The sequence below is a fragment of the Chelmon rostratus genome, chromosome 7 (genome assembly GCF_017976325.1).
Source record: "Chelmon rostratus isolate fCheRos1 chromosome 7, fCheRos1.pri, whole genome shotgun sequence".
Lineage (NCBI taxonomy): Eukaryota > Metazoa > Chordata > Actinopteri > Chaetodontiformes > Chaetodontidae > Chelmon > Chelmon rostratus.
Genome location: NC_055664.1, coordinates 27,810,863 through 27,837,411, shown reverse-complemented (window position 1 = coordinate 27,837,411; position 26,549 = coordinate 27,810,863). Strand labels below are relative to the sequence as shown.

The window sequence follows — 26,549 nt, the reverse complement described above, 5'->3', positions numbered from 1 at the left end:
ATTTGTTGACATATAGAAAAATCTTAGTCCTTTAAGGACTCGGATTATTTGATATCAGGAGCTTTTATAGGCGCGGATGTGCGTTTGGTGGCGGGCGGGGCGGGGCCGGTGTGGCGGAGAGGGGCGGTGCAGAGTGCAGGGGGAAGCAGAGATGCTGAGGAGCGACAACAGGTTCGTGCCGGAGGCTGCAGACGGTTTGATGCGGAAAATCTGGACAGAAAGTCAAAGAGAATCAGAAGAGGAGCTGATGAGAGGTAGGAGGCTGAGTTTCGGGTTTATGACGACCAGCTGAGCGGAATTTACTCGTTTTAAAACCAGAAAGAAATGAAGGAGTCTTTAAAGTAACTGTCCGCCTGCTCGCGTTTCGCTTCAAGTCCAACAAGTTGATGTTTGATAGAAACAGCTCTTGTTAAAAAGAAGCAGCGACGTGTTGAAACATACTTTGATGATTATTAATAGAAGCCTAATTTATTTTATTACTAGTCCAGAGCGCATTAACGGGAAATGACTGCAGGTATAAGATGAGACGCGTAATGGAAACCCTGCAGCTGTCCTGCAAAGTAAAAGCAAACTGAGTAGAAGTGGTTTAATTACTAAAGAGCATGAATGAATCGTTAAGTGTCCTGATGTAAAAGCCTCAGTGTGTCTCTGTCTTCTTTTGTCTCAGTGCAAACACTGAGAACAGTGAGTGTGTTTGACAGCAGGCGGACAGGTCTGTCCTCCAGCTGCATGTGTATGTACACAGTGTGTGTGTGTGTGTGTGTGTGTGACTTTCACCAATCATCATCTTTAAATTCAGCATCTGCACATTTAAAAATCAGAAATGAAGCAGCATCCTCGCAGTGAAGGCAGTAAAGTTTAACATGTACAGTAAAGCACCTTCAGCTCCTCGTACTGGACACCTGCAGGTCAGAGTGCAGGTGTGGTGAACTGGTTCCGTCACCTGGTGCAGCAGGTGGCAGGAAGCTGCCTGCTTGTTCCCCGCCATGCTGAAGTCACATGCTGCCACGATGTGACAGTTTTGGGATCTCTGAGGTGATTTTTTTTCCGGTCACGTCGGTGACGGCTGTCATCTCATTGGTCAGCGATGGATCGGCACCTGACAAACAAGGTGTTGGCACAAAGGCCAAACGCCAGCAAGGCCATCAAATAAAACATGCAAATAATTTAACCTACCTTAGTATAACTATGAAATGAATAAATAAAATGTTTAGGTTACAAAATAATGTATTGTAGAATACGTGAACATCACAGCACGTCTTAGGCCGCTGGGTCAGCTGAGTCAATGCTGCGGTGATATATGAGCAATGTGTGAAGTGGCTTTATTTTTTGCCAATTTATCAAACGTTCGTACCTCCGATTAAGCCTCCTGGTTGGTCGTCATGAATATTCCAGTTTCCAGCAGTTCAGAGGTGCCCGGTGCTTGTACATTACTGAACTGTGGTGTTCTGCTGCAGCTTGAATAGAAATATTTTGGGAAAGCGTGAAAAACTTCTGTTAAAATTGTAAAAATCTGCAGAAGGTCGAAGCTAAATTCCTTTTTTAAAGCAAACGTAGCACAGTATGCAGACTCGTAATGGAATAACGTATTGATCTGCTTTCACATCATTATTCGCTGCACAGCTTTGATTGTGTTTCATTACTTTCTGTATCTTACAGACTCAGATATGATCAACATGTTGTTCGGTTACCGTAGCGTCTCTGTTTGCACCAAACAACGTGACGAGTCTTTCTTCTTTTCTTTGCCTCTCTGTGCTCCTCCTTCCTCGTCTTTATTCCGGCAGGTGCTGATTACTGCTTGGGCCTAATTATGAAGCTCCAGCATGATAACACAGTGTCTGAACAGAGGAACTGCAGCGGGGAGGGGGGGGGGGGTGTTTTTATGATATTGTGAGGACACCTGGCTGGACGCTCACACTGTGGGGACGTCAGATCAGAGAAAGGAGAGATTCCTCTTACAGCAGTACGGGTTTTGTAGTTTTGATGTGCTTCAATCAGATGTTAGTGACTCTTCATCAGGCAACGTTTAACATCCCGCTAACTGTAAAAACGTTTTAATCCCAGGTAACGACGAACAAGCGGGATTTTCTGACTCAGAGAAACAGACAGGAAGCTGAAACAGCTGAGAACCAGCTTTTCTAGCAGCTGTGTGTTCATTAAAGGTTTAAAGTGAGTGAGGATGGATGCAGACTGACTGGTTACTAGCTGGCTCACTAACTGGCCGGCCTGGTGTCGGCCGCCTGGTTGCCAGGAGAAGCTGCTGCTGGAAGCCTACAATGACTGACGTGGTTTCTCACTGCAGTTTTAATGTGTTGATTTACTGAGTCACAGATTATTTTGTGATCCCACATTTGAAGCTTTTTTCTTCCTCTTGTATTTATTCAGCGATTTTAAGAAACAAAAAGAAAACAAGCTTTAGATCTTCTGATTATTATTTTGACCAGTAGCATCTATCATTGAGTTAAGTAATTGCACAAACACTGCAGCTGCAGGTTGGTGAATCTGGAAGTCTCTGTGGGTCTGAAACCCCTGCAGCACAGATGCTGCGTTCAAATGCCTGCAGTGTCACGGCCTCTGTCAGGACCCAGCTGGACAGCTTTACACAGGAAACATCTACGGACTGTGGATCCACAGACTGTGGATCAGGTCCTGTTTGTTCTCCCTGGACAGCAGCGTTGCCTCTGAGTGGATCATCCTGGTGAAATAGATTCATGTAGACGAGGATCTCGTCTGTCCGTCAGCTCGGCTCTCTGGCTGATTCTATTGTCAGTTATTATAACTAATGAAGTGTCGCTCTGCTCTCCAGGTGCCAAAACCACCTGATGCTTCAGCCTAATCTGGTCACCTGGGACTGAACACACACACACACACACACACACACACGGACCAACATGGCGTCAGACCTGCCCGTCTTGACAGAGCAGGAGGAGCTGCAGAGGAGAGCCAATCAGGTCACAGATGAGGTAAGTAGTGGAAAGATAAAGTAGTAAATGATCGTATCTGTGCGCAGCTGCTTTATTAAATATTAAAAACTCGCTTTGAGCACAAGATGGTTTTTACCTCGTTAGAATAATACATCGTCAGATAAACACTGACTCTCACTCTCAAATCTCACCTCAGTCTCTGTGTTCTGGTGAGACTCAGTGTGCGTTTCTATTGGTTCAAAGAAACTTAATAGTTTTTAGGTGATTGGATGCAGTTTTAACCAATCAGAACTCATCAGTTCAAAAATAAAATACAGTAATGCTGGTTGTCATTGACGTCGAAGCCACTTACTTTTCTGATTTCCTGGCTTCCTGCTACCAGGCTTAATTAACCAGATTTGCTTTATGTCAAAACATCTTTGAAACAAAGCCACTGCCATAACCAGCTCATGACCTCTGACCTCACTGGTCGACTTATTGCACATTTAACGTGTATGCACAAAACTGTGAAATATGTGAATTCAGATTTTAGATTAATTGAAGTTTTCAGGATCAGCGCGTCAGGCTGGTCTTTATGGATGTTCCTGATCTTCTAATGAAAGGCAAAATAAACTGCTGTGTGTTGTACCAGGTGGGATCCAAAGGTGTCCACCCTCCTCAGTAACAAGGGCTGCAGATAATTATTATTACTTTCATCGTTTAGGAATCTTGATTTACTCAACCAGCAGTCCAGTGATGGACAGAACAAACCTTTAACTGTAGAGCTCCAACCAGAAACGTACACAAGAGACGGGATCAGTGTGGCTGATGTGTCACACCTCCTGCTCTGCCTGAGGGGACGCTCCCTGAAAGGAAACCTGGCTCACCTGGTTGCCATAGAGACAGCCTGTCTCCCAGTGCAACAATCAGCAGCGAAACATCACGAACGGATGAGCTCATACAAACTCACACGCACACACGCACACACACGCACACACGCACACACACGCACACACACACACACACACTGTGGGGATTAAAGGCTACTGCAGGTCAAAGCCATTTCTCACCTCATCATCCCCTCGGTGGGGAAGTCCCCAGGGATTGACATGATATTTACACAATACACACACACACACACACACACACACACACACACACACACACACACACACACACACACAAAGGCTGTGTGGCTGCAGTACAGTGTGACGGTCATTCTGTGTGCTGTGTGTTCAGTTTCTGAAAGTTTAGCAACATTTTACTTAATAGATTCGTTATTTCCTGATTATTTCCTGGGAAAACATTCATAAGACAAGATGAAAGACAGGAAAGCCAGATGAATCTACTGGAGTTGACTGAGCATCGATTCATTATTCATTTATTATTGTCGACTTTATTTTCCATGTTTATGGAAATGGCCCAGATTTGCACATTCAGATCTCCCGCTGCTGTGTTTCACTACACTGCACTTAACTGGAACTGATTTATTAGAAATTATAGAAGGAAGAAAAACATTCAGTGTCTCTATTTTACCTGTAATTAGCACCAAAATCAACAGTTATTGTCAGGAAGGTGTCGAAGAAATTATGAAGAATTTACAGATAAGTGAGAAGAAGGTTTAGGTCGAGGAAATGTTCTGAAACGAGTTCTGTTTTATTTATTGCTTTTTATTTGAATGTATCCTGAAGCGCTGTGTGTTTTGTGTCTTTCAGTCCCTGGAGAGCACGAGGCGGATGATGCAGCTGGTTGAGGAGGTACACACACACACACACACACACACACACTTTATATAGCCCTACAGAGATAAAAACTCAAATAAAAAGAAACAGGTCAAACAATGACAAGACAATTAACTGGGATGTGATTAACTTCAAGCTGCTGGCTTTGACTTACTGAGAGCTAAAGTGGGCGAGAGCACAGAGGACAAGATAAGAAGTTGCAGTGGGCAGCAGCTGGTTTCACTTTGTTTCTATGAAAGTCAGTTCACTCGCTGCAGATCGATCACAGGTGCATCTGCTGGAAGGTCTGACCTGAAGCCAGTGGCTGCCTGCAGGAAGGGGAATCATGGCTCAGCTTACTGTAATGTTTCCTGTGTTCATGTGGTTTTCTGTGCTCTTCTTCCTCAGAGTAAAGACGCTGGGATCAGAGCTTTGGTTATGCTGGATGAACAAGGAGGTAATCACTTCTATCTGAACGCTCTTTAGATTTTAGCTGTGGTCAATAATGTGTCAGATCCAGGCGGCCCAGTCGGCTTCTCCAGCACTTTGTGTTCGAAGACGTACATCTCAGATTTGATTCACGTCAGAGTGGTCTGAACACGCCCTCGACCAATCAGATCTGTCGGTTAAAGCCATCTGTCGCTTGCTGTCCATTTCGACTGTTGTTGCAACGCCATAAACCCACCGCCATAAAACTCCTGTTCCTAACAGAGCAGTTGGAGCGTATTGAGGAAGGCATGGACTCCATCAACAGGGACATGAGGGAGGCGGAGAAGAATCTGACAGACATGGCTCAGTGCTGTGGTCTGTGTGTCTGGCCGATCAGGAAGTAGGTCTGGTTTCCAGGATCCACGCCTTCACACAACTGGTGCCCAGTTCCATTAAATGAGCATAAACTATGGTGTGTGCTGGAGTTTGGCTCCGCAGCGAGAACACCACTAATTTACTGCATCCATCCATCCATCATCTGTTCTTTCCGTTCATCCGTCACACCAGCTCATCCATATGGAATACTCGCACACCATTGGTTTATTTAATGCTTACAATGCACATTTCATCACCCTTAATTTGATCAACAAGAGCTGACGATACTTTCCAAACCAGACGTTTGATAAAACGCTGTCAGTCATGACTTTTTCAGACTTTTCTGTGTTCCACAATGACCTCGAGGAGGTTTATTAACTTACACATAAACAGTCAGAAAGTAAGTAGTAATGCAGCACAGTCCTGTTTGCAAGTAGCACATTCTGGCTGTTTTCACCCCCTTGAACACGATATCTTACCTGAGTGAGAAATCTTAATGGAAGTGGGCACGGTTTGGCACAGCTCGGCCCGGTTTGCTGCAGCGGTCGGAGCAGGGAGACGTTTTTTAGGATTTGTGGGTGAATGTTTGTAGTTTGTGTCGTTCAGTTGCTGGTGGCTGGTTTTTTTAGTTCAGCTGTGGGGGGCTTCTGGGACAGAGTTGGTGATTTTTTTCTTTTTTTTGCATTTTGTTTTGTTCTCCTCCTCCTCCTCCGTGTTCACCTCTTCACCTCCCTCCTTTCATCATTCTTTATGTCTCCTTCACCTCTACCGCCACCTCCTCTCCCACCTCCTTCCTGTCTTGCCCTTCCCCTCCTTCCTCCTCCTCCTCCTCATCCTCCTCCTCCATGTTCTTGCCTCTGTCCTTGCTCGTTCTTATCCTCTTCACCTCCACCTTTATGTCTCCTTCACTGCCACCTCCTCTCCCACCTCCTTCCTGTCTTGCCCTTCCCCTCCTCCCTCCTCCTCCATGCCTACCTTGGTTCTTCCTCTCTTTGTCCCTCTCCTCCTGCCTACTCCTCCGTCCTCCGCCTCCTCCTTCTCCTCTCGTAGAGCAGCTGGAGCGTATAGAGGAGGGTTTGGATCAGATCAACTCGGATATGAAGGAGGCCGAGAAAAACCTGACTGATCTGGGCAAGTGCTGTGGCCTCTGCTCCTGTGATAAGTAGGTGGAGGTGTGTGTGTGTGTGTGTGTGTGTGTGTGTGTGTGTGTGTGTCTGTTTGACTGGTACACATCATTCTGAGGTAAGTATGTGTTCATCATCATCATCATCATCATCTCTGTGTGATTTAGCTCATTAGACATATAGCACATGGATGATACACACAGTCATTAATGTGGCAGCTTTGATCTCGGCTGCTTCAGCTTTCATTTGTTGCCGCTTGCTTTGCTGCCGCTGTTGCATCCACACTGGAGAGACGTGCACGCGTTACCTTTCCATGAAGCGTGTTTGCTGGGAGCAGATTTAACTGAAGAACACACACAGTTCTGTGGCTGCAGAACCAGTATGAACACTTAACAGACGCTCACGCGGTCGTCCTCTCCCTCAGACTGAAGGCCTTTGAAGAGAGCGGGGCGTACAAGGCGGTTTGGGGCGGAGCCTCCGGCCAGGACGGCGTTGTTTCTGATCAGCCGCCGTCGTCTCGTGTCGTCGATGAGAGGGAGATAATGATCATGAGCGGAGGACACATACGCAGGTAGAGAGAAAGAGACAGAAGAGTAAAATGAGTTGTGTTAAGCGAAGCGGCTGTGGTGTCGTGGGGAGGGTGTGTTTGCTCTTCTTTAGAACAGACTGACATGTAATAATACCATCATCAGTCATACAGGCAGCTGGACAAACACGGGACATTATCACACACACACACACACACACACACACTTTATTCCGCTCTGTCTCAGGGTGACTAACGACGCCCGAGAGGACGAGATGGAGGAGAACCTGGCTCACGTCGGCAGCATCATAGGGAACCTGAAGAGCATGGCCCTGGACATGGGAAACGAGATAGACACGCAGAACGTCCAGATCGAACGCATCCAGGGCAAGGTACTGCTGTGACATCACCACACAGGTGTCAGCGAACATCACGTCATGTCGCTATAAAAGCACGACGACCCCGATTCCAACGAGTCTGGACTCAGTCGATAAAACCAGATTCAATCATTAACAATCAAAATGTGTTTCCTGACAACAGTTTTCTGAAGGGTTCCCACTCCTGCCTTGCTCAAAGGCAGGAGTGGGAACAGCAGGAAGCCACACAGACCTTCTCAGCTGATCGAACTGGCCCTCACCTTCCTCAGCTTCTTCCTCGCTGAACAGTCTGTCTGATCTTCTTGAGTTTTGAGACAGAATGAAAAGAGCGAGTGGAGGCCGGTGGCGCCTGCACGTTCAGTCCACGTCTTGACTTTTCTTACCTGACAAAATCAGTCGATGCTTTGGCCACTTAGTTCAGACCTTCATCAGTGAGGGCCCGTCACTTCAGCAGAGAGAGACTTGAAAGCAGGACAGGTTTTTTATTGTTGTAATGCTGGAATAGGTAGTTAGTTGTTTTGTTCACCCTGGATGGATTGTAATGCTCACAGTGTAGGCTTGCACATCCTGCTTCAGGAAGACTGTATTTGATTAGCCATTGCAATAAAGCCAACCTGAATGTGAATAATAGAGGGGGAGCTCCAGTGGTTCTGTCCCCCGGGTTCTTATTAGCATTTCGTCTTCCTTTTGTCTGTCTTCCTCTCTCTCCGCAGGCTATTCTCAACGTGTCGCGCATCGACGCTGCCAACCAGAAAGCCAACAACCTAATGAAACGATAGAAGGAGCGCTCTCCCGTTTCAGCCGTTTCTACTTCATCCCACTTGCAATTACTGTGCTTTGCCTGTTGTGCCAAAAGTGTTGCTGCAATTACTCTCTCCTTTACGTAGGACACTATTTAAGTGGTGTTTTCATCATGAAAACTTCCTCTAATGTCATTGCTCTGATAGTCGTATAGGGACGATGTGTCCACGAGTGTCCGTAGTGAGGTTATAGTGACCTATGAGGTGTTCATTGTCTCTTATCTTGTGTTGTAGTAGTCCTATTTACTCTCATAACCATCTGATAGCGAGTTACACTTTTGCTCTGGTACTGATATGACATAACCCTCCTGAAATGTGTCATAGGATTATTAGAACTCCACTTCTGTGGGGATTTCACAGCAAGGCCTTTGTCACTTTGCATTTCACACTGCGTATTTCCCCTCAAGGTGGCCTCTGTGAGCACAGAGAGCTTTAATGATCCCTGTGGGGAAACTGGGTCACTGCAGCAGCAGCAGCACCACCAGCAGCAGCAGAGAGCACATTCACACAAACATATAAATCCAGAAATTATTTCACAAAAGATGAACATGTGGAGAGCAACACGGTGAGGAGCGGCTCTGTGGCCCCGGGGCGTGCATCTTCAGCCAGGAAGTGGCCTTTCTCCACTACCGGACTACAGGAAAAACAGAATAACCTTATGTGGAGAATAGCCTATATGAGCAAATTCCTAAAGAGAATAAAATACATACACAACTACCAGCAACCAGTTTATTTCCCAATGTAAACATCAGTGTATAACACCCCCCCTTCTAGTCTGAAATGTTCCATAGAGTGAAACACGTGCATGATGGCGCCCTCTGCAGGCCAAACGGGGTATCGCTCACAAGAAGGAAACACGTATTTGTCCCCGGAGGAGGATCTCTGGCGACACTAAGCGGACAAGCATGGAACCTGCTCCTCCTGGCCTCTCCATCTTCTTCCCTCCCCCGTGTTAATAGAAAATGGTGGTGGCATTTTCTGATCTCATTCCCTCATTTGAAGGAGAATCTGAACTCATCAAGGTTTTTGCGCTCACTGTCAAAAACCCACATGAATCACATTTGTTGAAAATGAAACGGAATTATTTTGTTGTTTGTGTGTGTGTGTGTGTTTTTCGTAATAGCCACTTACATAACGTTTTGGTTCATGAAATAGACGCGTCGGTTCCCTGCTGTTATTGTCCACAGACAGTCTTGACCTTCATTGTGGTGTGAAGTAATGTTGGAATTCACATCTTACGGTTCGTGTTTAATGGTTTTTCGTAGCATAATGAACTCGTGACCTTTGCTGAGCTGAACAGGCCATGGTGTCACACAGCAGGTTAAAGACAACTAGTGGGACCAGGGCAGAGTGGGACAGCTGGAGAGCATGTTTATTTGTGTTTGTCGTGATTTAATGCTGAAATATGAACACTATGATTAAAAATTGTGTACAAAAATATGGCGTTTGGCTTTGGGGTTATTATGTCATAGCTGGGGGAGGGGTTCTCTGAGGGAGTTCTCAGCGTCGCGAGGAGGTTTGGCCATTAGTTTTTCACATGAAATAACAAAAATATGAGTTAATTGTGCAGAATTCGTGAGATTAATGCTTGATGGATTAGAAAGTGGGACTGATTGGTGCACGCCGTATCTGGGGCAGCTGGGGGCGCGCGGCGAGCTGAAAATGTTGCGCGTTCAAGGGAAGAAAAAAAAATCTCTCGCGCTTCGGAGTCTGCGCAGTTCCGTTGTTCTCGTCACTCCGAACTTTCGGGAGAACCGCACGGAGGAAGGAGAGGAGGGAGAGAACAACGCCATTTTTCCTGGTAATTTCCCCCCACAGAAACAGATATTTACCCCACACGTCGCGATTGATACTCAATAACTGACCGTTCGCGTACAGATTCAGCGTTGAAAAGCATGTGTAGCTACAACAACGCGAAAAAAACAGCGTACCGCCCAAGCTAGCACACATCTCGGCTGTATCTCGGCCACCGATAGTCACGTAGCTGCACTTACAGCAGCGGACCGGTGCTCAAACGCCACGCGCTGTTCTGTAAACGCGCGTTTCACGTCCACGATAACTTCACGTATCTGCGCTAAAATTCGCACTAAGCCGTGTTTCGCCGGTGTAACGCAGCGCCGGTTTACCGCTACGTAGCGCACAGAGATGGCGGAATCTGCGGGCTGCTCGCTGTGTGAGCTGCCTGGCACGAGCAGCAGGGGAAGAGGCAGGCACGAGCGCAACAAAGACACAGGAAGATCACAGCTGATTGACTCAAACAGGCCACGTGGTCAGAGCAGACGCAACGTTCATTTAAATCATTTATATCGACAAGTTGTTCTCGACAGTTAGTGTGTTAACTTATACGTTGCCGTAAACAGTTTGACAGCAGGCGTGTTAACTCTGTGCTGGCGTATTGTGGGAAAATCACGCTTTCTTAGAATAGCCAGTTAAAGACAGATCAGAAAGAGAAAGGGGAAAACATTTAGGAAACTCTAGGCTAACGCATTTTCATGGTGTTTGTTTTAATTTAGTTTAATTTTTAGTTTAATTTCAGGGTGTGTGTCACATAATATGTACAATGGCTTCTGTAAAAAAATAAGTTATTTTTAAATATAGTCTTTACTTTAAAACGTGCACTAATGAATAATAGTTTGTTTATCTGATTGACATGGACACCTAATCACAGCACAACAAAACATTTCTCATCCTTGGGTGTCATTTTTCACCAAGGCATTAAAATCCAACCAGAAGGGGGCGCTTTAGTGACACAAGCGAAGGGAAAAACATGATGTTCTTGATCTACAACTTGTACAGAAGCTTATACTCAAAAATGTGTTTTTCTATCTATCTATTTATTTTCAAATATCATTTTGTGTTGTTCTATATGCATTTTCTACTACAGCTATGGCGTTCCTTCACCATTGTGCTGATTTAAAGACCCGTCCATCACGTGGAAACCCATTTTTTAATAAAACTGCTGTCTCTAATGACCATCTGTAGTGGTAGAATGAGATGTGAAGACTCTCAGGGGATGCACAACCTGTCACGCTGCTTCGAGTGGAGTATGTGTGGACAGCTGTGACTCAGCTGATAAGATATCGATCAGCAAATCTGTACCTGTCATCTTTACCTGTTTTACCCATTGTTACCTGAAGTCATCAGTGGTGCTCGATATGTATAAAATGAGCAAGGGAGTCATCACAGGCAGGCATCGTAATGTCTGGATTCATTTGTTTAACCGAGTCTGAAGATGCATTTTGATTACGTCACTTTATGACACTATGAAATACTCCATCTTCATAAGTTTGTCTGCAGAAAAGAATTGGGTGAATCGTGCATTTCAGAGCTCTTATCTCTGTTTAGTTCAAGTTACTGACGTCATCTTTTTATGTTGTTCTCTGTCAATCATCTTCATCTCGCTGCCTTACATTCTCTCCTCTGTACTGTCTCTGTTTCCTCCCTCTCTCCTTAATCTTTCTCTACTCCTTTTCTCTCTGTCTCTCCTTTTTTGCAGGCCCTTCGCAGGTGTCTTTAGTCCAGTCCTGGAGGGAGGTGACATTGGACTCAGTACCAAACTGAGTTGTGGGACATCAGAAGAGGAGGAGGAGGAGTGGACGAGGGCGGGGTGCAGCCATGTCGGTCCCATGGCGTGATGAAGACGAGGAGTCTAAGGTGGGAGGAGTAAGAGGAGGGACGAGAGCCAAACCGAGGTTCTCCTTCACTGAGGTCAAACTGCTGCTGGAGGCGGTGAAGAGGAACAGATACATCATCCTCAGTGAGTAGGAAGTACTGTGTGTGTGTGTGTGTGTGTGTGTGTGTGTGTGTGTGTGTGTGTGTGTGTGTGTGTGTGTGTGTGTGTGTGTGTGTGTGTTGGCTTTTAAAAGGAGATTATCTTTTGTTTGGTTAGATCTTTTGGGTGCCTCTTGTCCAAAGCTTTTATAAAGTGGTGTATTTTCTCTGTGTACTTGACTGAAGAGTTATTAAGCCTGTTATTGTTTTATTGTCTGACACGAGGATCAGATTCAGCCAGGAACATGGTGACACAGATTCAGTGCTGATGGAAGAGTTGCAAAGTGAGAAATATCGCTGGTTCTGCAAGTGTCTTTCCCATTGTCTATTTTGTGTCAGGTTTCTTTATATAGTTGTTTGTATATATATATATATATAAAGTCAGAGGCTCAGAGCAGGATAAAATCAGGATGTTTTGTTGTTGCAAAATGTGGCGCTAAAGTTGCTTTTAGTTTGTAAAATCAGTTTTCTTCTGTAGTAATCTTTAGCTCACATTAGCCTTTAGCAGTGCACGAGACAGAATTTTACGCTTGATAATTGGATGTTTCCTGCCAGAAATCACTAAATAGAGCTGGAGTTAACTTCCTCCCCAAACTTTGTTAGTACGCAGGCTTGTACTTATTTTCTAACACATTTGTTCCCATTCTGTACTGGTGATTTAACGGGGAGTTTAATGCTGTTTCAAGCTGTAGAAGTGCTCCTTTCTGTGTGTCAGATAATACTGTCTATGGGGGAAAATTTACTTCTGGAACCAGGGGCGTCCACTACAGCTTCCCCTAACTACGCAGCTTTGTGGAGCCGCTATGAATTAAAAGTTTTCTGTCAGTTATCTTGTCATTGTTCCTCATCATGAGTCTGCTGGATAACTTATAGATGTCATAGGTTTATGTAGCTCTAAATACTAGAACGCCCAGTAGCCTCAGCCACACTTTATATGGACAAGGGGCTAAAACTCCCCGTATACGGCATTCAGTAATATTCAGGTTACGGTGATGTTGTTGTGGCCTGTGTTACAATCCAAAAGGGCACAGTAAATCGATGTGTTCAGGAGACCCCACCCTATTTTTCCCCGATGACACACAGCGATTTAATAGAGTTATGAGTCATTCTTTAATTCAGTGTGAATGTAATACACCAATCTGAACATATTTTAGTGACACATCTGAAGTATTGAAACGGTTCTCCTCATTCCCACCAGAATAGCACAGCTAACCAAACAGGAAATACAGTTAATCTTTATGGGTGATATTAATGCTGAATTGACAAAAAGGCTGTCGACATGCAACGCCTTTTATCTTGTGCTTGTAGAGTAATGTGTTCTTGTGGATGTGTAAGGATTTGTTAATATGTCGTACTTCTTAAAGGGGGTTTGGCGTAATAATTTCCATGGAGCTTGCAGGGAGCTTCCCTTTAGTCCAAATACTGTTTGTCTGGTTTTTAACGTGTTTTCACCACCACAGAAACACTAGTTAACTGCTAAAGTGTGATAAGGTTGTCTGGCATTCATTGACAGCAGTTGGTTATTGGCTTAATTAATGGTTTACAGTCTATTAGTGCGTGTTTGTATTGATAACCGACGGTGGCTGATCAGGCTGATCATCAGCTAATTGCACTCTGTTTCTAACAGCAGTTTGCATTAAACCCTTCATGCTCATGTTTTTAAACTACTTTCCTAAAACATAATGTGCTTGATGAAACTTGAAAGCTCAGCATTCTCGTTGACCTTTTTTTTTTTACCTTAATTTCAACTAACATGAACATTTATTGATCCAGAAACAGCTGATATTGCTCTGTATAACATGACCTCCTCTTTCTATCAGCTGCTGTGTGTCTGCAGTGGATCTATTGATGAGAGGAGACCAGCAGTCAAAATGCTAATAGTTGTATGAGTGCATAAACTTGTTCAGATTAATCTTGATCACCCTTGGCACATTCATAGACCTAATTTTTTTTAATCATTGAAATATAACAAGCAAAGTTTGAGCACGTCAACAGAATTAGGCAGGCAAAATGTTCCACTTCTGAAACACCCCCGGTGGTCTTCTGAATACATCGCAGCTGTGCCTGGTGGGATCTCCAGGTAGCAGCAGCAAAGTGAAACTAACTGAAGAATAAAATGGCTTTTGTAAGTAGTGCCCATTTGCTTATATATTGAGGTCAGTGTCATCGGTTGGTGTTGAAGCTTCTGTTGGTGGCTCGCAGGTCAGAGGTCAGGTACAGCGTTAACTATCAGTAGGTCAGCAGATCAGCTGTAACTATCAGTAGGTGCTGGCAGCTTGTTTTCCGTGTTGATGTTCTGTGTGCACTCAACACTGAGTGTAAGGATTTTTACCAGCAAAGGGAGAACATGAGCCGGATGAACTGATGAACAGATGTCTCTCATGCCAACTAAGCCTCACATGTTATATTTCCTCCCCGCAGGGAAGTTTAACCACGGCGTGTCGGCTGAAACCAAGAAACAGACCTGGGCTGAAATCACGGATCAGATCAACGGTCTGGGAGAGAATCACAGAGAGGTTTGTTATTGTCGTGTTGCTGATATTAGCTGTGGGAATTTACAGGCTATCTTTGATTTTCTTTCTTGACTCTGTAAATGTTAGGTAAGAACTCTGATGTGATTTAGTTTTAGTTATAAACAAAGCTCAGACTGCAGGCCAAACAGCTGACTACAGCTGACTACTCCTTTAAGTCCAACCGGCCACTTAAATAGATTAGTTTTGATGGTAATAAAATACAGTCTACAGCTTCCTCTTCAGAACAATGTGAGCATGATGATGGAGAAACTGTGTGTGTGTGTGTGTGCGCTCAGCTGTGTCCTGCCGAGTTGTCTTCAGTGTTTGATTACACACATTACGCATTGGGGACATTTTCAGTAAACAGGCTGGTAACACCAGCAAACAGCAGCAGCAGCAGCTTTATTTAAACTCTGTTCTTAACAGTACAGCCAGCTTTAAGACTCTCACACTACAACAGGCAGTGTTGTCAAACAGGCCAATGTCATATGAAATTGTAGGCTGTGCCTCAGCCACACTGTAATTTAGTTTAAAATGCCCCCCCCCCCGGCTTAATACTTTTTCTTCACTGGCTGGAAAGTCTTGTCATGGCTGGAAAATTTACATTCAAAGTGTTTCTCATTAGTAATTTAAAATGTAAGTCGTCCTTTTATATTAAGCCAGTGGTTGCCAAATAAATGATTTGTCAGTGTGGAACTTGTAGCACAATTTACATTTGTCTGACCAGTTCAAATAAAGTCGGATCCTTTCTTCTCAGATTCTTCTATTTGAGTAACTTATTGACCCATTTTGAGGTAAAGCAGGAATATGTTTTTCTATTAACCATCTCATGATGCCTCTTTGGCGGTTGCAAAGAATGAATGATTAACACTTCTAGTAGTATTAGTTTAATTTCATCAGTTCATCATTTTGCCAGTCAGATGATCAGTTTACTATGATATGAAGTGTATTTGTTGTTTATGCTTGATAAATGGTTTATGTCAAATCAAAATAGCTGGAAATTAATTATCTGTTCATTGACTAATTCACGAATAGTCTCAGCACTCGGCTGAAGCATCAGCAGAGGCTGCAGGAGTAGCAGACGGTAAAGATGTGAATCATCACAGTAGAATACTTTAAAGGAGGATCTATTTTCTCACAGGTGCGTCAGATCATGAAGAAGTGGGCGGACCTCAAATGTGATGGAAAGCGGCGCATCATAGCCCTCCGAGGCCCCAATGGTAATACGATGAGGAAGAAGAACCTGGGCCCCGTGGAGAGGATGGTCCATAAGATATTAATGATGAGTCCCAGAGGAGGTGAGGACAAGAGAGCCAGGCAGTCTCTGAAATGTGGTTTTACCGGTTTAAACCGGCTTTAATGCATAGTAAAGTGAAGTGTACGACAGAGAAAACAAGCAAGTCATAAGTTAAAATGTGCTTCGATCTGCCTCTCCTGCATACCATTACACTCCTAGATGAAACAGCTGCTGTAAAACAAAAAAACATAAAGGCCCTACAAAGAAGAGACTACAGTATACCCTTGTTTTTCGCGGGGGTTACGCTCCAAAAAGAACCCGTGATAGGCAAAATCCATGAAGTAGAAACCTTTTTTTTTTTTTTTTACAATTATTGTACAATTAAATACTCTATTATACATTGAAAAGAAAGAACAAACCATTTTACAGGCTCAAGCATTTGTTTCACAAATAAAAGTACTTTAGAAACATTTTTTTCAACAAATAACTTCTGTACTGTACTGTCAAATAATAATTTTAATCATCGACGTAAACAGAAGGCTTCAAGTTGCGGAGATTAGCACCGCCCACCGCGACCCGAGTAATTGGATTAAACGGGAGAAAATAAAAAATGATTATGAAAAAAATACAAAGTACAGTCGGACAAATAGTGACTCAGGTGTATTTCACTGCTCTTCAGACTGAGCCGCTGCATCCTGACTCCGCTCTGCAGTGTTTTCTTCTTCTGAAGCTCGCGGTGCAGGTGTGTTTGTTCAGGAGAAGAACACGGTGATAGGCAAAACTCCAAATTGAGAATTTGCACGTACGTAATGTAAATTTGGCGAGCTGTTTTACGTACGAGTACATATTAAACTGCAACGTTATTGATGCACAGGTAGAGAAGAAGCGGAGTGAGGGATCACTGTATATGGAATTGGATGGGAGACCAGTGAGGGACAAATGCCAAATGTACTTTTCAATGAATCAAATTGTCGTTGTTTCTCCTTAATTAACTAGTTTTTATTTGTTTTTTTTCTCAGATGGCAACAGTGATCTGGAGTTTGGCGAAGACGACGACTTTTCAAAGCTTTACAGTAAAGACCCACCGTCTAACCCTCCTCCCTACTCCTACCTCAACCTGACAGACAGTTCCTACTCTCTACCAGGAGGATCCTCCTTTGACATTTCTCCTCTTTCCTCACCAGAGAAAGAACTCGGTGGTAAGTACATCTTACTAATATTAAGAAAAGCAATTAGCATGAGCTACATGTACTGCGGCCAGGACAGGAAATTCATGTGTACGTCTACGTAGCCTGCTCCTGTAAGAAAGAGGACTTGTAGTGGCTTGAATCGCCTCAGTTCGCACAGTTTTCATGCAGCTTTCTTCTCTGTTCCTGAGTACACAATTATTTGCAGAATGCCGATCGACTGGTCTGATTTTTATATGTGAAGGAAGACCTTTTTGAGCTTCACAGACTAGACACAGTAGAAAGGAGACCAGCGCACAATCAGAATGTGAACAGCAAAGCCTAGTGGGAAAAAAAAGCCCCAGTGCTCTGTCTGAGTACCATCAGACACTAAAAAACCTGGTCTGGGGAGAACAGGAAAGCTCCCTCAAGATGAATATCACCAAGACCAAGGAGGTGTGCTGTGAGACCAGACTCACAACAACATCCTCTTTTCTAACCTCTCAATATCAAGGGCCGGCAGATAGAACAAGTTTAATCATCTGGAGGGAGAGAGACACCTCCTTGTCCTTATCCCAGCACACCGACTCTGTGTGCAAAGAAAGCCCAGCAGCACTTCCATCAGCTGAGGAAGCTCGGGACTCTTAATGTCTGCGAGGCCACTTTAACACTGGTTTACAAGGCACTAATTGAATCTGTACTCCTCTCAAACATTAAATCACATTACAGCACCCTCGCCACCTCACGAAACACAACTCTCCTGCATAGCTAATCAGGCCAGAAAAATAATTGGCTCATCCCAGACCCCCCTATCTGAACTATACACACCCGCTCAGCGCCACAAAGTCCTACTGGCCTGGAAAAGCATCTAGAACAAACTTTTCCTTCCCTCTGCGATCATCATCCCGAACAGATTAAAATAGGCAACTGCACTCTGACCTGTTTAACACTAATCTTCAAAAAGGAACATTTCTCTTACTTTTTTACTAATTTTAAAGAGACAAAAGGTGCGCAACATCAAAATATCTCCATCACTTTGTTAATATAAAAGAAAAAAGTATTACAGAATACTAAGAAAAGGTAAGTTTATCTTTGTACAACAGTCTGAGCAAGAACCCCCACTGTGAGAATATGATGTTATGGATGAGGATGTTAAAACAAGACCTAAAGGTCCAGTGTGTAGGGTTTCCTGACATCTAGTGGTGAGGTTGCAGATTGCAACCAACTGAATATCCCTCGCCTGCGAAAAATGCGAAAGTTGCTCCTTGTCAATGTTGTGTTTGTCCGTTTGTTAATCACAAATATTCCATTTCTGCCATATTCTGCCACTAGATGCGCCTAAATCTTACACACTGGACCTTCTATAAAACATTTGCGACTCTTTTGAGGGATCTCAGTCCATGTTACAGAGATGCCTCTTCAAAGTTTGGTTACCCACAATTCCTGTATAATTCCAGAATGTGACCCAGAATTGATCCCAGATCAAATCCTGCACCAAAGCAAAGAAAAATGTTAGCCTGACCCACTGGTATGCACCACGAGTGTAAGAAAAAAAATATATAAGCAAACAGACATGTTTTATTTTGCTTTCAGAAGCATAAAACCAACACCCGATTTTCTTAATACAGAAGAACTTTGACTGGCAATGAGACGAAACACATTTCCTCACAGTGGTGTGGTCGATGACAACAGTTTGATTTTATGCATGCTCGATTCCTTTTCTACGACTTTGCCTCTCCTCTACTCAAAGTTTGAGGTATTCTCACACATTTTGGCATTGCAAACTATCCAACTGTTGCTGAGCCCTCCATGGTGATGAGACGTTGCCATGTTTTGCAGGCGATCCTTTCCATTCCTCCTCTGACTTTGACTTAGACCTGGCTGACGATGGAGGTAAGAATGTAGTTTTGTACAGCTGACGTTTTCAGCCAAGCGGTCTGACTGTTGAGGTGTGGCTGTAGGGAAAGTTAAACCTCACATATGTGAGACAAGCATACAAGATGGGTTTGTTGGTGACAGGATCTTATGACATTCTAGAATAATGCAAGAAGTTAGTGACAACAACTTCATAAACATCAAAGTTGTGCAGGCTTAGATATTGGTGAATGAATGGTGGAAAGTAAGGTGAAATTTCAGCCTCGTTATCTCACAGATAAAAGAATGATCCAATCAGAACAAAGAAAAAGCACCAGTGTGATAAGTGCTTGGTGCAGCTCCATTGAGTTTGAATTGGAAGAGAAAGAATTGGATCAGTGAACTCCTACAAGATACTGAACACTGATTTGGAGTTTTTATGTTGCTTCTTGGAAAATCAGAAATTACTTTAATAAATCAGCACATGTTGTGTTTTCTGCACTCTGGCTTTGTGAACAGGAGACCCAGGTGACCAATAGATGAAATGCCGATGAATGAAACCTTACAATGATTTCCCAAACTTTTTCTCATGACAGGCTGAAACTTAAACTTAACGGTGGGCGACGGGCCGAAGGCAAACAGCCGCTTATTGTTAAGATAGTAAACAGTTCTAGGATCCCAAGTTCCCTTAATGACTGATTAATGCACAAAGTGCCACAAAGCCCACCGTGGTCAGATTCTGAAAAATAAAAAATTAGGGATCCGACACATTTAAAGGGTATTTGTACACACAAAAAATAAAACGGCGATTTAGATTATAATTTCTTCAAAGTAAAGTTTTAATATATTTTTATTTTTTGTTAGAAACATCTGGTGGGCTAAATTGAAGGTTTTGGTGGGTCAACTTTGGGCCGCAGGCCCCGCTTTGGGCAGCTCTGCTCTAAAGCAGCTTTTCTTAAAGATCCCTGTGATGGTGAGCGTGAAGCTGACTGACATGTTCCGTCTCTCTCTGATCCACCAGAACGTATGACGGATTTTGACGAAAATGAGGACTCCACATTCTCCTCCTACCCTCCCTCTCTTCCCCCGCCCTCCTCCACCTCCCTGGACCCCCTGCCTGACAACGCCCTGCTGAGGATCAAGCCGGTCCACACCTACTCCCGAAACAACAGCCAGAACAACACCTCGTCCAGACCTCCACCTGGACCCTCCTCCTCTGTGGCCTCCACCTCTTCCGTTTTTCCTGATGCAGACGCCGCCTCGTACTCTGCTGCGCCTCCCCCGTCGCAGTCCCCCACAAGCTCAAACATGACTGCCTCCTCCGTCCCTGCTCCCCCCTCCTCCTCTGCTCTCCCTCCTGCCACCTCCTCTAAATCTGTTGCGAGCAATGACTCTACCTCTCACAACGCGCCCTCCACTTCCTCCATCCCACCGCCTCCCGCTCCTTCTGCTTCCTCTGTTGCCGTGTCTTCTTCGTCCTCCGTTGCTGCCTCCTCTTCTGTCCCCTCCTCCAACTCTCATCAGCCTTCTCCCTCCTCCTCCTCAGTCCTCCCACCCAATCATACCAGCACCTCAGGCTCAAACCCCTCTGACCCTCTGCCAGCTGGAGCGTCCTCCCGCAGGGCCCACGACCACGTGGCCCAGATGGCCTCTCAGAGCCTCCAGCAGCAGCGAGCCAGCAGGATGCTTCTGACCTCGGTGTCTCAGTCTCTGGAGACGTTGGCTCAGTCCGTCCAGCTGCTGGTGGAGAGCCAGCAGGAGTTTGTGCAGGAGTCTCTGCTGCTGCAGAGGGAGACAGTGGACATCCTGAGAGATTTCTCCAACACCACGCTGACTATGCTTAGAGACAAAGCCAACAGTGGACAAATGGCGACACATCATCATCATCATCATCCCGCTTCACGCTTCTGAAAAATAGAGCTTTCAAAAGAGACGACATGTGCAGGATGGAAAGCAACCACGAGCCACGTGCAGGTAAATGTTTGCGTTAGGAGTAGATGACAGGCAGCCAGCCACCACGTGGAGTCCTTCTGATGTCAACATCTAATCATGACAGAGACTTTTCTAGCCACCATCGCTGCTGGACAGAAAGTTGCTTTCCGTTGCTGAAAATGGGACTAAATGCACCAACACGAGCAGTTTCAGTGTGTCCAGGTGAACGAGAGGTTTGACTTTGATACGTCAGACGAGCAGACTGCTGACTGATGGAGGCCGAGATACGTTGCACCTTCTTCATAGTAAAACCCAGTCTGCGTGTGCACATCCTCACACTTTATATGTTCAGTGCTCATTTACTACTGAAACTTGGGGCTGTCTTGCAGCATCCTGGTGGTAGAGCGTATCCATAGAAACGATTGAGCTCCTCTTGCATGTCCTTGGCGTCCCTTAGCTCCCTCCTGAGCCCTGGTACTCCATGGAAAGCAGCTTGGAGCAGAGGTAGTGGAGCCACAGCATGTTGTTATGGGGGTGGTCGTTACTCCAGGTGTTTGCATTCTCCCGTTCCATCAGTCTGTCAGCCCCCTGGCCCATGGACAGCTCGTCATCCTTTGAGATATCACAGCACACTGTCAGATCACCGGTTTCTGGTCTGGAGAGAGTAGTCAATGAGGCAGACCAGCATCAGTCCACTTTCCAGAGAGTTTGAGTTTGGAGGCTGTTCGCCGCCGATGTCACCGTTTCATTGCTGCTCTCTAGGTCGATGCCTTCAAACTCAAACTCCAGGATTATGAATAGCTGATCCTTTTCTATCGTTCTCACAGCCTTTCTGCTGGTCGAAGGTGTCCAAAGCATATAGGAAATCGGGAGGGCAGCAGCCTTGAACACAGTGGAGGTCTTTGAGTCCCGTAAATCTGTGAGTCTGCTTCTCCTGCTTCTCTTAGGAGCTGAAAAATAAACAAGTTAGTGTTAAAACAGTCGTATTTTCTCCTTTCTTGCTGGGATACTGGCTGTGTGTGTAGTACACAAGTACAGTGGCATGCAAAGTTTTGGGCACCCTGGTCAAAATGTGTTACTGTGAATAGCTAAATGAGTAAAAGATGATGATTTGTTGGTCTTCCAGACCTCAACTGGACCTCCACAGCTCCTGTTTACTGATTACAAACTGATGGAAACAGCAACCTGAACATGTTGCTCTTCTATCGTCTCCTGCTTTGTGGCCATCGTTTATTTAAAGTCTCTGAGTGCAGGCTGCTGCTTAGAGATTATTTATAAATCGCATTTATTTATTCATATACCACAGCTCACATGATGCAGGCTCGACGTGCTTCACACCCTCAACAAATATGAACAAAGTTAAATAGAACTCGAATGCATGAACCAGTTTTTCAGCAGCTCTCACTCACGGAGACCAGATGGAGTTAACTTTGGAGAAAATGCTGTCCTGGTGGTAAAATGTTGTCCTAGTTATACTTGCAGTGTGGTTTGTGAAGTTGAGTTCTGAATCAAGGTAACAGCTAGATTTCTTGCCTGCTCACTGCGTTTCAGAGACAGTGAGACCAGTTTGGACTGGATCTCCTGTCTCTGATCTCCAGCAGCTGCCAGAACGATCTCAGTCTCGTCTTTGTTTAACTGCAGCAAGTTTTCAGTCCTCCAGTTGTCTGATGATGATGATACATTGACAAGGTCATTGACAGGACTGAGGTCATTGTTAGAAAGGATGTATATTGTGCTTCTGTGTGATGGAACCACTTGGCCTTTTCTAAAGACTGAGCCCTAACAAGCCGATTAAGGTCAGAGACCTTGATAAAAGTTGTCAGCGCTCAAACTTTCACACGGTGCTCGTTTCCTTTTATTCACTGTTAATTTGTACAAAACAAAAATAATACACTGATCTTGCTTGAAAAGGTCATTTTTTACTCCCTTTGCTATTCACAAGGTGAAATTTTCACCCAAAAGGTGGCATGCTACAGTATCTGTGATTAGTCCGTTAGTAGGTCGTTTTTGTTTTTTAATTAATTAGATTTTATTCCAAACATGTAACAAATAAGAAAACAAAAGAAGAATAACCAGTGAAATGATCAGTAAGATTATTCTTAAGCTAACCGACATCAGGGCCCCGATCATCCTGTCAGACTCCTGCAGACAGTTCAGTCCAGTCAGCTGTACAGTGACACAGGATGTGAGATTTGGCTGATTATAAACTGGATCTTATAGAGCTGGCTGTAAAATATGGAAGTATTCATTTAATATTGTTGAAACATACTGTACTGTCCTCAGGGGGAGGGAGTGAGAGCATGGACACAAGTGTAGATGTGACACACAGAGTTACTCTGCAGTTCTCTGCTTTATCAGTCTAGTGTCTGATCTCCCCTGCAGACTAGATCCAGACAAACCGGTCCAACGTGGACTGAATCCACATCGGTCGTTCCGTACGTGCTGCAGATGGAATGGCTTTGTCCTCGCTGCGCTGCGAGGATACAGAAGCTGTGATAATCTGCTCGTGGGTCACCTGTCTGGCCGGTGCTGTCTCACTTCCTGTTCTTCTCCACAGAGGAGAGCCGGGCCAGATCAGGTCTCACGGGTAGATTAACAGCAACATGTGTTGAGGAAGCGGATCACACGATTGGTCACAGTGTTTTGTTTTTGAAAGAACGTTACCAGCGGAAACAGAGTTTTAAAACATGATATCAGAGAACATTTATTTATGTGCCTGAATCTTTTTCATCTGTATTTACTGTTTGTGTTTTCCATTCATATAAAAGGTTGAGCTGCAGGAGTCAACCCACATGAACTCAGACTGACTGCACTGTGCTGATAAAAACAGATGAAGACACGCTCGTTCTAGTCTCGCGCTTCATTTACTTCTCGAGTGCACTGCAGCGCTCGGTGTGAGTGTCCCGATTAATGAAAGGAAACGAACAAACAAGTGTAACATCAGTAGAATATCAGAGCACTGACCCTGCGTTTGAGCTCCAGGGTGGGGTCATCCCTCAGGCCGTCAGTGCCGCTCAGCTCAGAGCTCACTCCTGGTTTGGTGTTTGGCTCAAAGGCGACGCGGCAGGAGCTGTTCAGACAGAGCAGGAAGCAAATCCTCGTTAACTGGCCTTTTTTGATGAAACAAGTTAGTGTCTCCTAACGGTCCTGTTGAGTCATTTTGCCAAATATAGGACAAATAATTCTCAGATCCTGTAATTTATCTGTAACCTGCTTCCAAACTGCCTCAGCGTCATGGTCAGATCAGAGATTATGCTTTTATTTATTGACTTTTCTGTCTCAAGTTGAACTGAGTGGAGGAGGCTGATTACTGATCAGTCTTTAAATCTGCCCAATAACTGGCTGTTAGGTCATCAGGTCAGAGCTGACGGAGCTAAAAACAGAAGGAACAGCTGTTATCGTGTGGTCAGAGGGCTCCTGTGGCCGTGGGGGAACATGAATAAGTATTATTTTTAAAGTAAGTAACAGTGGAGTAAAAATAAACTTCCCTAAAGGGTATTAATAAAGTATTTATTGAAGTGATGTCTAATTCTGATATTTAACCACTCTTGGTACAAAGTCCTTCAGTTCTGCTGACATTGTGCTGAAGTATTTTATTCCTGTATTGAGCAGGTAAACCCTGAGTCAGCATTTTTTTTTATTCTAATGTTATTTACTGTCATGTCGACTGGACAAAGTCTGCACTTTAAGTCTCCACAAACCAGTTTCTGCGCTTTGATTGTCTGCTGGGAGTTAATCTGAACGCTGCATTGGCAGGTTTGCAGTAGATACAGAGATGGACGGAGCTAAATCCTGCTGTGGGTCACGACTTCCTTCAGACCGTCAGTATTGTGGGTTCACCTTTGGGTTCACCCCCGGTGTTGAACCGGAGAGCTGCAGTTTGTTCTCTGATCTGTGATCAGCCGTCTCTCACAGATGATTCAGAAACGTGCTGGTTAACGATGCTTTTCAACATTTTTAATTCATTTTCTGTCAAGAAGAAGAAGTGTTATATTCTGCAGCGGATGAAGGAAAACCTTTGTAAAACTGTAGCTACTAATGGAAATATCCAGGGGGGAAGTCTTAACATAAACATTTCATAACGTAGAATAAGCTTCGACTCCTTGAACATCAGCTTTCTCTTTCCTTCATGAGCTTTTCTGGAAATACACGACAGCCCCAACGTAAAACCCTCAGAGCCAACAAACAGTTCAGCTCATGTCCGCGTGAATCTTTGGGATGTTGGCGGTGACTTGACGTTGATGTGCTCATTCGGCCTCCTTTGTGCTGCTCGTAGCATCGTATCCTCCACCTGCAGACCCCCCCCCACCAGCCGCTCTCTGACCAACTGACTGACCAAATGACTCCTAACTGTCTGCTGTGACGCCGGGCTTTGTGATGTTTCCTACAACCAGATCCTGCCAATAAAGATTTTATTATTGAAAGCGGACAGATCTGTATTTTCTGTTTTTTTTTTGTTTTTGTTTTTCTTCTTTACTTTTCTTATAAATTACATGAAAAGACCAAAACCAGCAGTGGACGTATCTGCTGAAAAGTGTGTGCGTCACATCCTCTGTGGCACAAAACACACACAAACTGTTCAGCTTTTCTTAAAAACAAAAGATTTATGTCTTCAGCAGGAACCAATGGGCTGAGAGCAGAGAGCCACAGACAGGAGGACGGACAAACATTTTGGTTTTGGGCTTTTTGTGGAATTTGTCGAGGGTGGAGGCGAATAAAGAACAACAGTTTATCCTTTAGTTCCTTGAGTTCACTGCTGCTCGTCTCATCCCTTCACTCACCCACTGATCATACTGGTTTCGTGTGTGTCCAGTACAGAGGGGTGTGGGAACTGTCGAGTCCAGTTCAACAAAAACACTTTAGAGCAGGGATTTCAAAGTCAAATAAACAGAGGGCCAAAGAAACAATCTATAGGACACAGACAAAACAATACTTTCCTTTTTGGGGAGTGGGTAACTGAAAGTTAACATCTGTTCTGGCTGCTGATCAATAATGAAGCCGAGGCCCGCTTGCCGCGCTGCAGTGAGTTCGTGGGCTACCAAAACACCAGCGGGCGGCTGCGGCCAGTTCTAATACTAATCAAATATCGTCCGGGGGGCCACATAAAAATCATTTGCGGGCTGCATCCGGCCCGCGGGCCTTGACTTTGACATATGTGCTTGAGAGAATTGAGTATGTGAACAATATTCAGTGATTGATGGTTCTGTTTTGTATCATCTGCTTCAACATGAAATTAATTAAGTACCACTTCAGTGTAGTCATCAATCATCAGAGCCAATCACAGGCAGAGTTACAGCGTCTAAATCCAACCACTAACCAGTATTGTTGCTCAACACGTGAATTCAGATAAACATCGCTCAGCATCCTCGTGGACATAAACCAGAGGCTTTAAAGTGGGGTCTTACCGTAGCGTTGACTCCTGTCTGGTGGCAGGAGGAGCTCTCCGCTGCAGTCCAGGTGGCCAGGTGAACACCTGGAAATGAAACGATAAGACAGGTCACGTTTTGTTCAAGCAGCTTTGTATCAGAACAACAGGAAGCGTGGTGAGATGATAGAAAGATGGAGAGGAAACGGCACCTCTGACCGGATGAGCTGATCTCTTCACTCTCTCTCAAAGTGTATTTTTGCAAAATGATAAAATTTTGTGGTTCAGTAATATCAGGAGGTGAAAAGCAGAAGTGTGCAGGAAGTAGTCAGTGTCAGTTTGAGAGGCCTCATCGCAGGTTGTGGCCTCAGTTTTAGACCCGAGGTGAACGAAATGTTTCCTTCTGTGACTGGTTGAAGGATTTTATTATTTCTCACAAGAAAAGGCCAAAACTGA

The 26,549-nt window shown here is 44.5% G+C and overlaps 2 protein-coding genes across 3 annotated transcripts; both read left to right on the top strand.

Moving 5' to 3' along the window:
* Window positions 1–162: 162 nt before the first annotated feature.
* On the top strand, window positions 163–9,661 carry zgc:101731 (SNARE_SNAP25N and SNARE_SNAP23C domain-containing protein). The gene is made up of 8 exons (XM_041940653.1): window positions 163–254; window positions 2,807–2,963; window positions 4,619–4,660; window positions 5,033–5,081; window positions 6,479–6,590; window positions 6,977–7,123; window positions 7,326–7,470; window positions 8,169–9,661. Exons 2-8 carry the CDS (start codon window positions 2,892–2,894, stop codon window positions 8,232–8,234), a joined length of 633 nt encoding a protein of 210 aa, XP_041796587.1. The 5' UTR covers window positions 163–254; window positions 2,807–2,891; the 3' UTR covers window positions 8,235–9,661.
* Window positions 9,662–9,991: 330 nt separating this feature from the next.
* Window positions 9,992–25,151, top strand: zgc:113149 (uncharacterized protein LOC541363 homolog). Of its 2 annotated transcripts, XM_041941423.1 has the most exons (7): window positions 9,992–10,056; window positions 11,752–12,012; window positions 14,448–14,542; window positions 15,681–15,837; window positions 16,796–16,975; window positions 18,782–18,835; window positions 19,818–25,151. In XM_041941423.1, exons 2-7 carry the CDS (start codon window positions 11,871–11,873, stop codon window positions 20,705–20,707), a joined length of 1,518 nt encoding a protein of 505 aa, XP_041797357.1. In that variant the 5' UTR covers window positions 9,992–10,056; window positions 11,752–11,870; the 3' UTR covers window positions 20,708–25,151. The 2 variants fall into 2 exon arrangements, with proteins under 2 accessions (XP_041797357.1, XP_041797358.1); XM_041941424.1 differs by lacking the exon at window positions 18,782–18,835.
* The last annotated feature ends 1,398 nt before the right edge of the window (window positions 25,152–26,549 follow it).

Bases quoted from the DNA above. Each gene is read 5' to 3' on its own strand.
- zgc:113149 (XM_041941423.1), top strand. From the start codon at position 11,871: ATGTCGGTCCCATGGCGTGATGAAGACGAGGAGTCTAAGGTGGGAGGA. The intron at 12,013-14,447 runs GTGAGTAGGAAG...TCCTCCCCGCAG, and splicing joins GAACAGATACATCATCCTCA to GGAAGTTTAACCACGGCGTG. The intron at 15,838-16,795 runs GTGAGGACAAGA...TTTTTTTCTCAG, and splicing joins AATGATGAGTCCCAGAGGAG to ATGGCAACAGTGATCTGGAG.
- zgc:101731 (XM_041940653.1), top strand. From the start codon at position 2,892: ATGGCGTCAGACCTGCCCGTCTTGACAGAGCAGGAGGAGCTGCAGAGG. The intron at 4,661-5,032 runs GTACACACACAC...CTTCTTCCTCAG, and splicing joins TGATGCAGCTGGTTGAGGAG to AGTAAAGACGCTGGGATCAG. The intron at 5,082-6,478 runs GTAATCACTTCT...CTCCTCTCGTAG, and splicing joins TATGCTGGATGAACAAGGAG to AGCAGCTGGAGCGTATAGAG.